General features: G+C 34.7%; 2 protein-coding genes across 2 annotated transcripts; both read left to right on the top strand.

The window, feature by feature from the left end:
* The first annotated feature begins 10,970 nt into the window (after positions 1-10,970).
* On the top strand, positions 10,971-12,272 carry LOC120281168 (protein JINGUBANG-like). The gene has a single exon (XM_039288069.1). It carries the CDS (start codon positions 10,971-10,973, stop codon positions 12,270-12,272), a length of 1,302 nt encoding a protein of 433 aa, XP_039144003.1.
* A 3,368-nt stretch (positions 12,273-15,640) lies between these two features.
* Positions 15,641-17,320, top strand: LOC120279963 (probable aquaporin TIP2-2). The gene is made up of 3 exons (XM_039286649.1): positions 15,641-15,819; positions 16,131-16,378; positions 16,823-17,320. Exons 1-3 carry the CDS (start codon positions 15,693-15,695, stop codon positions 17,183-17,185), a joined length of 738 nt encoding a protein of 245 aa, XP_039142583.1. The 5' UTR covers positions 15,641-15,692; the 3' UTR covers positions 17,186-17,320.
* The last annotated feature ends 1,200 nt before the right edge of the window (positions 17,321-18,520 follow it).

The following is an 18,520-nucleotide window of genomic DNA, read 5'->3' as shown; positions in this document are numbered from 1 at the left end:
CCAAAATATAAGTAATAATGATATTATAATATTGTTACAAATAAATATCGCATTACTTGATGATATTGAATAATGTCACTATTTGTTACTAAATTTAATGACACTAATTATCTCTCACTAATAATTTTTTTCGTAGTCAAATGCTAAATACCATTGAAAGATAAAATGCTAAATGACGTAAACATTCTTATATGCTTTACAATTAATTTAGGAGAAAAATATAACAAAATTATTTATATAAATTGACATAGATATGAGTAAGGACATAACAATAATTTTTTTAGGTGGGTCACGCAAAACGTTAATAAACCAAACAACAATTTTTTTTTATAAATATTTTTATAAAATATAATTTTCAATATCATGCTTACCAATTTTTCGAATATAAAAGCAAATAAAAGACTTTTCCAAATATTTTTTCTAAAATCATATATTTTTATACAATATAAATAGCTTTTGCAAGTTAAAAAACTTGAGAAAAGCAAAAACAATATATTTTTTTGCAAAAAGAATATAAATTTTTTTCATGTTATATAAAACCAATTTAATACCTAGGGGCAAGGGGATAAATTTTGCAAATATTTTTTTTCCTAAAAAAATATAATTTTTTTAAAACTATATTTATCAATTTCTACATTGTTTATTTTTCAAAAATTGTGAAGATAGGGGTTGTAGCATCCCCATATTCGTTTAATTTCATATTGATTTAGTTTTAAATTATTTTTTTATTCAAATAACTCTATTTATCTCTTTTTGAATATATTTAAAGAGTTTATTAGAGATATTTTTATATTAACACCTTCATATATATTATAATTTATTTTATTAATAAGGACTAAATTATAAAAGACCTTTATATTATTGAAGTAATTTTATATAGATATTAAAGAAGTTTTTATAACTACAGTATTAATTTAAAATTCAAATTTCATTGATTTAAATTTGTTATAAGATTTTTTTTTTTAAATTATTGCGAAATATATTTAAACAATAATTTAAAATTCAAGTTTCATTGGTTTAAATTTGTTAATAATTTTTAAAAAAAAATTATTGCGAATTTAATTAAAAACATATAAAAATATGTTAGTTTTTATATAGAATTTGAAAAGATTTCCATTCAATAAAAAGATATATCCTATAAAAAGTTTAAAATAATTTTAATTTATCTAAATTTAGTTTAAATTTGTTAATAATTTTTTAAAAAAAATTATTGCGAATTTAATTAAAAAATATAAAAATATGTTAGTTTTAAGGTAAAATTACTGTTCACCCCTCGTAATTTTCAAAACTTCCCAAAAACCCCCTCCTACTTTTACACACCACGGACGACTCTTCCGTTAGTGTTTAACTTTCCTTTTACCCCCTACCGCTCACTTCAAATGGGTCCATGTTGTGAAATCCCATTTTTGGCCCCGAAAATGGTGGGAAAGGAAAGCGCCAAATCACATCATGTTCAACCTCTGAAGGGCTTTCGCTTGGTTTCGATAGACAATGCCAAGGAGTTACATTACATCTTGTTATTCTCCCTCATTATCATACCCGAAATATATAAATCGGTTTCTAACGTAAAATGAAATTGATTTCCATCGGATTGGTCAAGTGCACTTCATCTTCAAAACGAGTCAGTAGTCGATTTTTATTGTCGAGGCGAGCATGTGCCATTGTCGCCTTCTCGCTTTATGGTTGTAAAGTTGTATTACGACGAGAAGAACGAAAGAATTACTGACGAGTTCATTTCGTTGTAAAGTTCTTCTCGCTTTATGGTTATCTATTTGTATATTTTTAAATAATGTTTAACTATTTGCTATTATCCGCTTTAAATATTTTTACTAATATGTTTAATAATTATCATATCCGCTTAATACTTCCCATCTCCGCTTAACATTATCTTTACATGTATAACTATTCATAAACGTGTAAATTCTCAAAGTCTCTGCAGAAACGGTGATCTTTTTCGCTTTGATCCGAATTGTTGGCATGTGGCACGTGGCGGTGGCAAGAGTTATGAGTATCCCGCTGCGTAAGAATTAATGACGGCATTAATTCTATGCACGGTAACATAAATTTCCGAACACCCGCTCGTTCTCACTCGACCAATGTCGGCCCATCGTGCGCTTTAACTTTTTTTCTCGGACACGAAGAGTCACCGCTTGTGGACTTCACACCATAAATAACCGGGAAGAACCCTCCCCACGGACTAACCACCCTCGTCGTCCCTCATCATCCTCCTCCTCCTCCTCCTCCTCTTCCTCCTCTTCCCCATGGACAACCACTCCTCGTCGCCGACTAGGCATTGTTAATAAACCGACGATGACAGGAAACATTGTGTATTTATAACGAATTGAATGTATTTACACGGAGACATTGTTATTTTTAAACGGATACATCAGTAATTTGAAATATTTCAACTCGATGTTTAAACGATATATGGTATATTTAAACAATGAAACGGAAATGTACACAACTACAACGTAAATTAAACAATGAAAATGAAACCGAATGAAATTTAACCCGCCTTTACAATTGAAAACAAACAAAAATTTACATTGAGATATACAAGTCATGTTCTTTCGAAAACAAAAAAACAATGAATTGAATTGTGTATTGATGGGCAACTTTTCCGTATTTAGTTAAACAATAAGTGCATTCATTTAAACAGAGAAAGTGTTATTTTTAAACGGGTACACCGTAATTTGAAATATTTAAAACCGATGTTTAAACGATATATACTATATTTAAACAATGAAAGTGAAATGTACACAATCACAACGTAAATTAAACAATGAAATAAAAACCGAATGGAATTTAACCCGCTTTACAATTCAAAACAAACAAAATTCACATTAAGATATACAAGTCATGTTCTTCGAACACGAAAACAATGAATTGAATTTGTCCAGATTTACATTTGAAAAACAAAATCGACGATCGGATATACAAGACATGTTATTCAAAAATGTAATTTAACCCGCTTGCGACGACCCCTTTGTCATGGACGCCTACCGCCTCCCTCCTTAAGTATGCGAGTAACATACCGTAATCCGAGGTAAGGAACGCTCCGTCTGCAGTAGCCGTAACTTCTCACCCCACGAATTGCTCGATAAACCGCATGACGTAGACGGCGCAATCGACGCTTCCTTGTTTTTCGCGTGGGGTTTCGTGTCGTGCACGAGCGGGTACTTTGTCTGCCGCCGACTCGCTTAACTCCATATCGACACAAAGGTCGAATAGATTCCGACTGTCGAGATATGCAAGTCGAGATTAGAATACCGATTTAAATACCAAACAGATATTAATCGGACATAATTAAAGAACTTACCATGTCCAACGCGTCCTTATCGTACTCCGGACATGAAGAATAATGCCTGTATTCTTGTTTATCATTGTCCAGGACGACGACATGGAAGTGACCATTCATGATTATCGGGAGGATGACAATTTGAACTTCATGCAGGTTGCGCATGACGATCCCCGATCATAGCCATAATTGTGTCATGATGCGTCGTCCTCGCTTTGACATAAACAGCAGCAAGCGGTCGATGATGGAGGCGCGCTTCTTGTAAGGATATGGCTCTTTGCTCGCCGACTTTTGTATTATGCATACGAAAGCGTCCCATCACATCATCGCTGACCATCTCCTTCCCCTCAAGCGACATGTATAACTCTGTCAGCGTGTAGGTCGACAAGGGTCATTCTTCCACACGACGATGCTCGAGGTTAAACGATAACGAGATATTAGAGGACCATATTGTAAATATTTAAATGATATTATCAATTGTTACATGATATTATATATAATTAAACGGTAAGGCGAAAACTTAAATGATAACATAATGGTATTAAACACTATTAGGTAATAGTTAAACACTATAAGAAACTCTTTAAACAATATCATAAAAAACGTTACACTTACTCGTCCATAGAGCGGTTGAGGAAGATCCTCATCAACTCCTCGCTCAGATTTGTTAAGACGACTCGAGCCAACCCATTTCTTCTTCTTCGAATAAAAAGCTTTCCCGAGCCGTCCCGTCCAATTTTTTTATTGGCCTCGATTATCTCTCTCGCTGCTCGGTCGGGGTCTTCATCAAGATCTTCCTTCGATGCGGGGACGATGGCGACAACATCAACCGCAGACACATCCTTACATTGTTGTTCTTGTTGTGGGATTGTGTCCGGCTCGACGCGGGACGACAGCGACGAAAGATCAACCGCAGTACACTTCCTTACATGGTTCTTGTTGTGGTGGGATTGTGTCCCGCTTGGGTCATGCTGATCGTCGGCCACGGCCACGCGCAACGGATTCGACGATCTTCTCAACCGTGGCCATGACAACGACGATCACTCGGGAGACACACCCTTAACTTGTTCTTGACCTTCAGGGATTGTGTCCATCTTTGATGCCGCAATCTCGGCAGCCGGTTCCACCGGGTCGACGATTTCATCGAGAAGAGAGTCAACGACCTTCTCAACCGCGGCAACGGCCACATCATCTACGATGTCCTCCACCGTCATGGCCATGTCATCAACGGCGACAGACTCGAGAATGACGATCGCACCGATGGTGTTGCTATTGTTTCATCGTCACCGGCGTTGGAGACAGAGGCGATTGTTCTCCTCTTTTTCGCAAGTCTCTTCGAATGTGGCCGCCTTTGAAACGACCTTCCCGATGATGTCGCTCGTCGTCAAATTCCGACGCCTCGCTCGTCCCGGGTGCTGTTCTTTCTTTCGAGGGATGGCGCGACCGGTGCAGAACGTCCCTTCCAGCGCCTCCACACGAGCGACAAGCCGAGGAAACTCGGTCATCAATATCTGGCACGCCCGCATAAGAGTTGCGGTGACATCTTCGCCCAATGTCACCGGGTGGGACGCCACTGAGCCGGAGGGGCGCCATGGTCGGGGGACCGCTCGTTGTCGTGGTAGGGGGTTGTTGCAATCGCGGGGTAGGGGAGGGCTTCTCCTGGCCGAGGAATGCGTGCGCTGCGTGGTGGGTCGGAAGTAGGAGAACGGCGTCCCAGCAGGCACGATAGAGGTCGCCTCCTCATCCCCGCCTCGAGCAAGTGGTTCCGGAGCAATGGCATCCATCCGCTCGGTTGGCGCCAACAAATATTTCTTCTTCAAAGATTCGCCGAACCATCTCGAGAAACTAACATATGTAAACCAAAACAATTTCAGCTGAGATCATTCATTTTAAACTATAAAAAAACTATATATTTAAACGTTATAGAATATAATTAAACGGAGAACAAAAATATTTAAACGGTTATGAATAATAGTTAAACGGTAAATACTAAAGTTAAACGCTAAATAAAAATGTTTAAACATTAAAGACTTATGTTAGACATCGTCCATGATTTATTACCTCTTTTCCATCGAGCGATGACAAGCTCGCTTTTCACCGTCGCTTGCTTCCGTAAGTACTTTCACCGTAGCACAAAGATCCTTGGGATCTTGCCGAACGGACTTTCTTCCCCGCTCCGGCCACCAGAAAACCGGACGTTAAGCGCGACCGAGCAACCCTTAATGTACTCTCGTGTTGGTCTTCTTCCCGGCAGATCTATCTTGCACTCGGGCGGCCGCTGTGGAATATCCTCCATAAGCCACTTGGCGTCGCTCGCGCCTACGCCAGTATCGCCCCCATGGTCGGGTAGATCATCGACGTAATCAACGATCCAGCTCGAACCGAGCATGATGTATTTGGGAAGAGGATCGTCCCCCATGAGGTACACCATCGAGTTTGACAAAAATTATCTTCTTCTCCCTCTCGTCGAACAAGTTGCACCGAGTGCTCTTGATGGAGTCTCCTGTCTCTCGTAGGTCTTTGATAGATACCGCCTTCGAACGCCGACCGGTTTTCTTCTTCCGAAAGACCACTGCGCCGCCATCGCAACGCAGCACTCAAGAACGAGGGCCACATCTTGAGGTCTCGAAACTCAGCAGCTTTCCCCGATCCCCGAATTTATTGGTGCGACCATCGCACCTTTGCAAAAGAGAATCAAGAAGGGCCCTCTTGGTATATGGCTTCCACTCAATGAACACGCAAACGGTGTCCTTCGAATAATCTCCCAAAGGTCGAGGGGTCATGTTAACTTTCAATTCGACTAAGGTCTCCACAACCGGTGTCAAATAGCAACGCCCATTAACAAGGTTGACCGCCATAATCACAAGCCTCGCAGATGATTGACAAAAAGTTTAGCGGAAATATAAGGTTTTAAACCAGAAACTCTCGCTTATTAAACAGAGATATAAAAATGTTAAACAGAGACCCATTTTTGTTAAACAGAGACGAGAATACTTTAAACAGAGACAACAAATGTTAAACCTGTAACATCTCATTTCTTAAACGTCAACCCTCATTTGTAAAATCAGCAACCATATCAAACGAAACGGAAATGTACATTATAAATATTACACTAAATCATAACAATCGAAAAAAACTATTTTCGATAGTGTATACATACGAAAATGCAAAACAAAAACAAAACCCTAGCCGAGAAATCTCCCTCGAGACTAACAAAAACCCCACTGAGAAATCCCCCGCAGACTTCAATATCTTCCAACAAAAACAGGAGCACAAAACAAAACCGAAAAAAATCTTTCTGTAATGTAATCAGCTAACATAAAACCATACTCAATACCTTAGATTGCAAATCGATGAAATGCCAACTAGTTGCGCTGGGGACTTCTCCTTCGAGATACTGTGGAAAGGGAAAAGTCGATGAAATGCCAATTACGGAGGCTTCGCAGAGAGACAACTTCGAGACGACTCGAAATGGAAAAGTCAAGACGTGAGTTGAGAAAAAGCAATTAAACGGCTCCAATAAATTGCCTCTCGGGGTTACCCTACGGAAAACCCCCACTTCCTCTCAAATCGCCGAGATGGTCTGCAGCCCACGACTCCCCCATGCAAGGGCATTTTCGTCCAAAAAAATTTGAAACTCACTCCGCTCACATCCGTTCTAGGGGTTTGGGGGTTTGAAAAAAACATAGACTTTTAAAAAGGAGGGGGTTTTTTGGGGATCTGCAAAACTAACGGGGTGTTTTTGGCAATTTTACAAACTTAAAGGGTTTTTTTGGCAATTTCCACTAGTTTTAATATAGACTTTGAATAGATTTTCATTCAATAAAAAGATATATCCTATAAAAATTTCTGAATAATTTTAATTTATCTAAATTTAGTTTAAAGTTTATAAAAAAATTTTAAAAAAAAATCTATATTTAAAAAAACAAAAATTCTATATAAATCTCTATCTCAATTTCTATTCTTTCTCAAACTTTCTTTCTCTCTCATCATTACTAAGGTACATTATATTTCTCTTTCTCAATGTCTATACTACCGTCTATTTTTTATTTTATTGTTGCCTCCATCTTAAGGCACACTTCCACTTTTTTTTTAAGTTCTTGATTTTTTTTATAATGCTTGTGTAAGTTCCTACTTCATCAAAGATCTCATGAATCTTTTTAGTATTTGCATTAGTGTTCCAATGCAATTAGTTCATAAATTTTTTATAATTGCTTGATTCAGCTTCTAATTTTATGGGTTTTTGTAGTGATAATGGTTCCGTTGGAGAAGGGAATATTTGAATGGGAAAGAGATTGACATCGGCTACAATCATTAGATTAAAAGTTTTCTTTCCAAAGGGTTGCTAACAATATTGATTCTTGTGTTTTTTTGATTAATTTATGTATTTTTTTAATTATCATTATTTTTATAATGGAATTATTGTTATAATTTCTATAGTTGTTTGATTAACACTTTGAATTGTTAAAGTTTGTCATTAATCAATTAATTTTTTTGTTATGACTATCTATTGTGCTTTTTTTATTAATTTTTTTGGATGCATATTAGTATATATGTATATGTATATATAATTATATTTTTGAACTTTACTTTTTGTTAATTTACTCTTCTTATAAATTAATATTTATTATTTTTAAAAATATTTATTTCGGGGTTTTTAATGAGGCAAGCTCTACATCAACAAAAACACCATAAACACGAACGCCACAAGAGTTGCATGAAGAATAGTTATCTATTTTTGATATGATTTACTTAAGATTATAAGTTTTTTTAATGTTATTGAAATTTTTACAAAAATTAAAAATTTGTTAATCCATAAGGTTAACTATAAATTATGATAATTGTGTTATTTTTTTCTTTTTTTGCAATAATATTGATTTAATTTTTATTTATGATATATTATCAAAAAAATTAAATTTTTTTGATAATTTATATAATTTGTTAAAAAAATATTCACTAAAAATATATCACAAATTACAAATACATCATAAAAAAACATGATTGATTGTGACATTATAAAAAAATATTACAAACTATATAATATTTAATTAATTGTGATATTACAAAAAAATTAATTTATGGCATATTTTTATTAGTGACGCATTTTCATCATCACGAAAATAGACTTTTGTCACTAAATATTATAATTTTTTAACAATATATAGTGATGTTAACCACTTTTTATGACGCTATTCTATTTGAAATGGTGACAAATATTTTTTTATTATTTATTATTTGAAAAATCAATGGAATGTCATGAATGATAAAACTTTTACCTTATATTTAGTGACAATTCATAACATTTTATGACGATTTGACACAACATTTAGTGATAAAAAAATGCATGTCATTAATGATTATAAAAATAGGTAAAATATGATAATTTCGATCACATAAAAAGGTATCATTATGTGACTGAACATGTAATCGCCACATTAACCCGCTTTAGTGACGGAGCAAAAGGCGACAAAATGTGGTGAGCAGTAACAAAAGTCGCACAAAAAAATTTTAGTGACAAAAATATATTATTTTATGACATTATCACATATGTCAATAATTGAAAAATTTGTTGTAGTGTCCTCACAATAGTTTACAAATAAAAATTCAGATATCTTATCAGGATAGGGATTTACTATAGCTTGTAACAATCCCACCAAAACCATACAATTGGCGGGGTCTACGGAGGGGACTTCCTCCTACCCAGTTTCCTAACCAGGAGGGGATGGGGAATCCTTGCCCGGGATTTGAAGTGAGTGGATGAGTGGGCCGGGCTCGCCTTCTCCACCCCGCCATGTGGCCATTCTTCTATTCATGTCTTGCTGAGGAGACAGGTTTGAACCTCAATTTAATAGGGTAAGGGCGTAGGTATATTGAGATACTAACTCCACTACACTTGTTCACTCTCCTGACAAGTGGTTTTTCTACATTTCGTAATATATATATATACACACACACTTATGATATGGAAACACACTTATAATGTATAAATGCATATCAACCTTTGACCATGGACAAATATTGATTAAGTGCTTCTCTTGCTTAAATTTGAATAATGTGTACCTGTAATTCTTGATTGGTGCAAATTAATATGCCATACATGTTATCATATTCATAATTATTTTAAAAAAAAAGGATAAATTCTTCTTGTGGAGTTCGCCGTATCTCCATTTTCATGTTGATATGATACCTTACACTTCTAACACTTGAATGACCATGAGAATTCATTAATTCTCGTGTCCGTTACTTGCATCATTTGTAAAGTTCCTTCCATTTGAAATATGAACTTGGATTCAATACCATTAATTAATTAGTTAATAGTAGAAGTTTGTACAAATTTATAAATGTGAATTTAAAAGCTTTGCTTGTTAATATGTAATACTTTTTCAAGAACTTCAAGAGAATTTTTTTAGCCCTTGGTCAAAATTTTTACAAACAAATCATTAGAAATTATTTTTAGTTTGATAAATGTCTCTCTAGAACCTTCTCTTATCAGTCCTTGAACAAGATCCCTCCATTTTAACGATGAACTTTAAATTCAATGCATGAATCAATTGTAATATTAGTGCGGACTAACTTACAAATAGACATTTAAATGCCCTGTAATTGCACAAATCTGCACTTTCAATTTTGTTAAATATGAAATGTTATGTCTTGCTCCTCTCAAGCAAAGAGATGTGCATTCAAGAGGAACTTTTTCACATTATGATTTTTTCTTACACTTAGTCACATTTTTCACACAAAAATTATGTAAAAAAATTATATTTTAATGTGAATTTTTTTGTATAGTTTAAAAACTAAGCATAATTGACCCAAAAGAAATTCTGTATAACTCAAAAATTCAACATAAGTTTATAAGTACAACAATAAATGAATCGAGCTTGATTGACCTTGAGCCTAATTTAAGGGGGACGGTCGGGGACGTGCAAGTGTGGGGAGCAGAGTTTAATACCTACCCCGTGCCCTCACCTTGCATGGACATAATATTCGATCTCGGGTCCTTCCCAAAACGAACGCCCTACGTAAAGGACCCGGTACCAATTGACCCAAAGACCGTTGGTGCTCAATGTATGCTTAAATAATTTTATATAGTACGTGAGATCCCCTTTGTTATATTTTTCTTATAATTGTGGGATGTTGACATAAATTTCTATATTCTTTATTTATATTTATTAATGGTTTTCATTGTTTCATTACTGATTTGAAATACAATTTATATAAATGCCTTCACTAAAAAAAATAATTATATATAAACATTTATAGCATCAAACTGAACTTAGAAGCCAGTGAGAGAAATTAAGAAAGGGACCATAAATCCAACAGTAATGAGACCACATATTTCGCCAAGACAGGCACATGCTTCAACTGACTGACTGAACATACCATTAAATTCCTGCTGCAAAACCTTCAAACAGCAACAATGACACACAAAATACTTTCAAACATATCAACTTAGGATCTCAATTCCCATCCCTTATTCATTTCCACTGTCATCTGACCACAGATTTCAAAAACCCTATCACTGCCCCCAATCTCAAGTACACTATACTTTCTTTCAAGATCACACAAATCTCTCCATTTAATTCAACCATCCATTCATTCACTCATCCATATAAGTCTAACCCTCCTTCAACAAATCAACAGTTGTTCCACAAACACAGCAAAACACAAGCAAATGGAGTATCATGGCAGCAAGACATGGGACCTTTTAGAAGAAGAGCAAAGAATAAGCTCTCCAGCACGTCACTCATGTCCATCTTTTCACCCATCCACTGATCATGAACCAAGGTTAAGTTTCTCTAGGCACTCAGTATCAAGTCCAGGAGGATCTCCATGGAAAAAACTCCATTCTATTCCACGTTCACCTTGTCCATCAATCCTCTACTTGTGCTTAGCCTCACTAGAAAGTCAAGCAGGCAATGTCTTATCCATTGCAATATCAAGAGGAATAGTCTACACAGGTTCAGAGAGTGAACGTCTCCGTGTCTGGAAACAACCAGACTGCACTGACCAAGGTTATATCAAAACTGGTCATGGTGAGATAAGAGCTATCTTGGCATGTGGAAGCACAGTGTTCACCAGCCACAAAGATCACCGGGTTCGTGTCTGGTCGGTGACCGTGACGGACCGTCTACGGGCGAAGAAATTGGCGACGTTCCCGCAACGTCACTCATTCTTGAGCTTGCAACGTAGACGACGTGGGAACCAGCTGCACAAGGATTGCATCTCATGCATTGCATGCAACTACGTGGAAGGGATTTTGTACACTGGGTCATGGGATGGGATGGTGAAGGCATGGAGATTGGTGAAGAGGGAGTGTGTGGACTCGTTTGTGGCACATGAAGAGAGAGTGAATGCAATGGCAGTGAATCAAGAAGATGGGTGTTTGTTTACAGGAGGGTCAGATGGGGTGGTGAAGGTGTGGAGGAGAGTGTTTGGTGATAGTTCACATGCGTTGGTGGGGATGATGAGGTTTGAAGGGACAGTGGTGAATGAAGTGGTGGTGAGTGAAGGGAGTAGGAGGAGGTGGTGGGTTTATGCAGGGAGAGGAGATGGGTGTGTGAGTGTGATGCAAAAGGAGGAGGTGGGAGGGAGGTATAGGAAGGGAGGGGTTTTGAAAGGGCATAGATATGGGGTGTTGTGTTTAGGGGTGGTGGAGAGGTTGGTGTTTAGTGGGTCAGAGGATACAACAATTAGGGTTTGGAGAAGGGATGGAGAAGGAGGGCATGAGTGTGTTGCAGTGATGGAAGGGCATAGAGGGCCTGTGAGGAGTTTGGTGGCAAGGGTGGAGGTAGTGGAGGAAGTTATAGGGGTGTTGGTTTATAGTGCAAGTATGGATAGGGTAGTGAAGGTGTGGAGAGTGAAGGTGATGGTGAGGGAGAGGGAGGAGGAGGAGGAGGAGTGTGGGGTTGGTGAGAGTCCTGTTTTATCACCTTTGTGGGTGGAGAAGAAGTTGCAGAGAGGGGTTTCATATTAATTAGGGTTTTGTTTTTGTTTTATGATAACCTTTGTGTTTGTGTGTGTGTGTGTGTGTGTGTTTCAGTTTTAAGAAAAAAATGGTGGAATGAAGAAATTGTGCCTAATAATTTAGTGAAGTGTTTTGAATATGAAGATTGAAAGTTATATTTAGAGTAATGATATTTTTATAGATTAGATTAATTTTCTGAACAGAATTCTTAACTTATTGATCACTATTAACTTCTTCTTCTTCTTCTTCTTCATCTTCTTCTTCTTCTTTTTTATATTTTTTAAGGATATATACCAACATCACAATCTTGAATTCCAGGTAGTACACTTTGTTTATAAAATTAGAATCACTGTTTTATATGTATATAGATACTGAGATAGAATGAATGAGGGTAATGGAAACAATTTTAATTTAATAAAAAATAGGATAATATAAATTAATGGATAGATTGTAGTATCAACTTTCACATGCAATGAGTTATTGGAGAAATTTAAAATCATACGGTTTGATGAGAAATGGAAAATTAATATGGTTATATATAGTTTCTCATTTGTTATGTTTTTTTTCTTTTCCTTATTTTCATGTTGATGACATACAGTGCCATGTCATGCAAGCAAAGAAGTTATTATTTTATGTTGTTTTTCAAAAACAAAAAAATGTATTTCTCATTATATAATCAATTTAATTGATGCATGGTTGGCCATGATTTTTATTTATTTATTTATTTATTCTAAAAAAATTTCTATAAGCTAAAAAACTCTTTCAAAAAAATTAGTCACAAATCTTTTTTTCTGCCAAAATTGGGCAACCAACATTACTTACAATATCCACCACCTATAGTACATAAAGATTGAATACTCGATCTCTAATCATGTGAGACTGTTCTCCGTTACTCGTTGGACTATACATATATTGATAGAGATGGCAATCTGTACCTTACCCAACGGATATATCCCTCTTTAACCTGTTACAGGTACAAGTAAGAGCATTACCCGTTATTTTTTAAGCGGGTATAGGTCGAGTAAGCGTATACTCCTACCATACTGTATCTTTACTCATTGAAAAGGGTGTGAGTTTTACCAGTATCCTCATATATATATATATAATATTTTTTTATAAAGCTAAACATTTATCCACAATTTACCCAAGATCCATTTTTATGGTGATTAATTTGAAAATAATACTTTAAATATATTATTTTGAATGTTATGAAAATTTTGAATTTATGGGTATATGTTTAAACATTGTATTGTAATGGATTATGATATTATTATTATTATTATTATTATTATTATTATTATTATTAACAGGTTGACGGGTACCCTGTGGGGTATGATATTTTTTTCCACTAAATTGTACAGATAAATATATGGATATAGAGTAAGAGTTACATGACAGGTAAAAGTTTTGATATATCCTATGTATATCTTATCCATTGCAATCTCTATATATTGGCATAAATAAGTTTTATTATGATGCTGGCTTACAGTGTGACAATTTAACTATATATAATTATATATATATAATTTTTCTTAAAACTATAACTTCCTCAAACAAAAGTAATAAAAGTAATAATAAAAAATATAATTTCCTAGAAAAAAAAAGTTAAAATAAAAAATCAAATTTCTTTCGTATGATCCCCACCTCACGTTCCATTTCCAATTGTGAACAAATTTTCACCTCCTCCTCTTGGACTATTCTTCATTGGAAGCTTTAGCTCTATGGAATCCTATTACTTTTGTGGTCCATAGCTTCTTTGGATTCACAACGAATATCAAAATGAATATTCTCCCTTTAATTATTAAACTAATTCCAACCAATCAATGATTGGAGTTTGGAGCCTCTTATCAATATCATAATTAAATTATCTGGAACTAATTAGAACCAATAATAATAAATAATCTCAAGTGAAGAAGTTGGTGGAAGAGAGAAGAAGATTCCCTCACATCCTTTTGTAGCTTTTTTCATGCATTGCTTGCCGGCCATGCATGTCTTTGTCCTTGTGACTCATTCATAAATACTGTGCACAAGCTCATCATCTCCAACCATCCATGGGATATTCCTTTATTATTATTATTATTATTATTATTATTATTATTATTATTATTATGTGGATTAATAAGATCTGGATTAAGACATTTCATAAGTCACATCATCCTTACGTGATAAATTAAGCATTCTCCCATTCTATGTTTAAAAAGAATATTTTAATTATAATTTAAGAATTTCTAATTTTAATATATATCTATTATTAAATAAAAGAAATGCATTCAAACAATTTAGTTTTGAGTTAAAACTTGTGTGTATGTAAAAAAAATTGTTGGAAGAGATTTACCTCTTATAAGACTCACAGTACATCACATTAAAAAATATATAAATCAACGACTGAAAATGAATAAATATTTGATTTTTAAAAATATTAATCAAATTCATTTTTTAAAATTTTTTACTACATGGTGAAATCAACCATTGATATTTTTTTGCTTAAAAAATAAAAAAATATTGTAAAAAACATTTTATTTTATTATTTTTTTTTGGAAAGCAAATAACAAATAATGATCCACTGTAAATATTTTTGTTAAGTTTTAAAGTCTTTGAAATTAAAAATCTTCTTGAAAAAAAAAAATCATCCCTTCATAACTATTAGACAGACAAAAAATCTAAATAGAATCAACTTGCATGACATAAATTTTGAGTCATGTGTAACCGCTAGTGACATACATGAAAACAACGTGATCAACTTGCATACATGGCCGGTGCCATCTGTGGCCATTCCTTCATATCCAATCCCAATCCCATCTCATTTTATTTATTTATTTATTATTGATATTATTTGATAAAATGACAATCATCACCCTCACAAGATTTTGTCAAAGAATGATGACATATTAAGTATAATGATTTAATTAACAATTCAAAAATTTATTAATTCCATCAAATAATATATAAAACAATTAGAGTCATGTTATATATGTACACATATAAAATTTTTAAATCCGAAATTAAATTAATAAATCTTTTTCCACCATGTAATTATAAAAGAATGAAAAACCAATCTTCTCATTGTGAGATTCAATACATAATGAATAAATACTATTTTACAGTTCAATTACTGATCCATGAATTATTTGATTTCCAATTACAGCTCATGAATCTCAAGTCCAACATGAAAACATGTCCTATCCCATCATACCCGGTCCCACCACACCTTCACCACATTTGATTGGTCGGTCGGTCACATGGACCAAGTTCACTCATTGGTTTCGCGACGCTTCGACCTCGATGCACGTTGTTTCATAGCTGGCATGACCCCATTGGATAAGTCCTCCACCTCATCTCACCCCACTTATATATATAACCACCCCTAGTTCCTTACTCATTGATTAACCTCCCTTTCTTCTATTTTGAATTCTTGAAACCAAATCCAAAATGCCCGGCATTGCTTTTGGCCGCTTTGATGATTCATTCAGCATAGCATCACTTAAGGCCTATTTGGCCGAGTTCATTTCCACTCTTTTGTTTGTCTTTGCTGGCGTTGGCTCTGCCATGGCATACAGTAAGTAATATATATATATATATATATATATATATATATATATATATATTGATAAGCCATGAGTCAAAATTGTGTGTGAATTTTTTTAATCATATCGCACATCTTCATCTTGCGCGACAGTGATTGGATTGCTGATATTAATTTGCACACATGAAATTCAGTGTTAATAAAGTAAAGTATTATTGGTATATACATAAAAAAATTCAGAATGTCTCCAGATACGTAACTTGTTAACATTTATTAAAAAATATATATAATTAAAATTATTTTGATATAATTATTTTTTTAATTATAAATTTGTTTTGGATTAGACAAAGTGACGGCGGATGCGGCGTTGGATCCGGCTGGGTTGGTGGCGGTTGCAATTGCACATGGATTTGCGCTGTTTGTGGCGGTGGCAATTGGAGCAAACATTTCCGGCGGGCATGTTAACCCGGCGGTGACGTTTGGGTTGGCTCTTGGAGGGCATATTACTATTCTTACTGGGATTTTCTACTGGATTGCTCAGCTTGTTGGTGCGGTTGTGGGTGCTTTTCTCATCAAGTTTTCTACTGGACTGGTATGTTTAAATCATCTTGCTTTTAGAGAATGGTAATTGTTTTCAACATGTCGAACAAATAATCATGTCTTTGGATTATTTTCATAATGGTTAATCATGCATTAATCCAATATATATATATACACCATATTTTAATATGATGTACCTATTCAATGTTAGAGTTACACATACTCATAATTTTTCTGTTATTTAGAATCTAATTTAAGTTAAAAATAAACTATAAATAATTGAAGTGGTTTATCTTTTTTCCCCCCCAAAAAAAAATTTTATAATTTAAGTATAATTATCAATTCTGAGTTTGAATAATATTAGACCAGATTAATGGGTATAACTCACAGGTCCCATGTTCCTTTTTTTATTCACGGTATTATATAATGTTTTTTTAAATATATATATATATATATATAGGAAATTAATAAATTTGGCATGAAATTTGGAAAACAGGCAACCCCAGTGCATGGATTAGGGGCAGGAGTGGGAGCAGTGGAAGGAGTGGTGATGGAGATCATCATCACTTTTGCACTGGTCTACACCGTCTACGCCACCGCCGCTGATCCCAAGAGGGGATCCCTAGGCACTATCGCTCCCATCGCTATCGGCCTTATTGTCGGCGCCAACATCCTCGCCGCCGGCCCATTCTCCGGCGGATCCATGAACCCCGCCCGCTCCTTTGGCCCCGCCGTTGCCAGTGGTAATTTTACTGACAACTGGATCTACTGGGTTGGCCCTCTTATCGGCGGTGGAATCGCCGGACTCGTTTACACTTACGCCTTCTTGTGCTCCGATCATGAGGTTCTTCCCAACTAGATCACCTTTTCTCTTTCTCTAGTATGCTGTTGTTATTATTACTGTTGTTGTTGTTGTTCTTGATGATTATGATGTGTCATTTGCTTTGGAATTTGGATGGTTTTCATCATTACTCCAGTCTTTGTTCCATTGTACCATGTACCATGCTGTTTGTTGTATGTTTTTCTCATTCTTTTTCAACTTTCTTTGGTTCATCTCAACCACAAAAACTTCAATTGTTTTTTGCGATATTATCATGGCCAGACTGGACATCGAACAGTTTGAGATCTGGGATCATTGGTTTATCGGTTCAATCACAGGTCAATCGTATCAATATCAGAACAATATATATATATAAATGTTAATAATAAATTATCATAGTATGTGATAAAAAAAAAAAATATTATGTTAAATAATTTAATGTTTGAAAAGTAAAAAATTATTAATTTACAAATAAATTTAAACATGATACCACCAACAAATTTTAAGTTTTAATTAAAAAACTAAAATTGAAAAAAAAATAATTGAAAGTCTACATAATTAATATCAACACATCCATGATCCATTCAATAGACAGCCTCATGATTAATAACAACAAATTTTAAGTTTAAAATGGCATAGAAAAATCCTAGTATTTTTCGTATACAAAAATTCTATTAAAAGCAATAATGTCATTTTAAAGGTTTACAAAACCGGTCTAGTTCATTAAAAATCAAGTGGTTCAATGGGTTATTAATTAAATCAGTGGTTCACCACGGTTCATCCTCGATCAATTGCAACGCTGGGTTAATTATAAAACCGAACTGGTTTCATGACCGATTCACCGGTTCAACCAGTTGGACCGGCGGTCCGGTTTGGTTCTGATAACATTAGTTTTTTGTTATTTTTTTTTCAAAAAAATAGATAAACCATAATTTATTAAAAAAAATATAATAAAAAAATAACAGTTTCTGAGCAAAGAGAGTCCAAAGAACCAGAACAAAAAAAGAAAGCCCACTAGACGTGGTATATAAATACTCAGAAAAAAAAAGCACAAAATAAACAGAACCAAGATGTAATCTAGGGAGACTTGCTTCCCTCGGTAGCCCGAACAAAAGATAATCAGGGTGGTCCCATACTGATGTGCATCTCTCTAGGGCTACTAGGCCCACCCACTCTGAGCTCAATAGACTTCAAGCATTTATTCACAGTTTAGACCAACTCCTCCAACCTTTGTCTTTTGTGCTCAAAAGTTATAGATACTTAAAAAATAAATAGATAAGTAATTTTAAATTAAGATATGAAAAACCCGAAAGTAAGAATAAAAAATACATCTATTCATTTCAAACCAAAGATTCAAGAAAATAGTTCTGGCTG

Source organism: Dioscorea cayenensis, chromosome 17 (genome assembly GCF_009730915.1).
Source record: "Dioscorea cayenensis subsp. rotundata cultivar TDr96_F1 chromosome 17, TDr96_F1_v2_PseudoChromosome.rev07_lg8_w22 25.fasta, whole genome shotgun sequence".
NCBI classification, from domain to species: Eukaryota; Viridiplantae; Streptophyta; class Magnoliopsida; order Dioscoreales; family Dioscoreaceae; genus Dioscorea; species Dioscorea cayenensis.
This window is presented reverse-complemented; position numbering and strand designations above follow the sequence as displayed.

Bases quoted from the DNA above. Each gene is read 5' to 3' on its own strand.
- LOC120281168 (XM_039288069.1), top strand. From the start codon at position 10,971: ATGGAGTATCATGGCAGCAAGACATGGGACCTTTTAGAAGAAGAGCAA.
- LOC120279963 (XM_039286649.1), top strand. From the start codon at position 15,693: ATGCCCGGCATTGCTTTTGGCCGCTTTGATGATTCATTCAGCATAGCA. The intron at 15,820-16,130 runs GTAAGTAATATA...GTTTTGGATTAG, and splicing joins TGGCTCTGCCATGGCATACA to ACAAAGTGACGGCGGATGCG. The intron at 16,379-16,822 runs GTATGTTTAAAT...TTTGGAAAACAG, and splicing joins TCAAGTTTTCTACTGGACTG to GCAACCCCAGTGCATGGATT.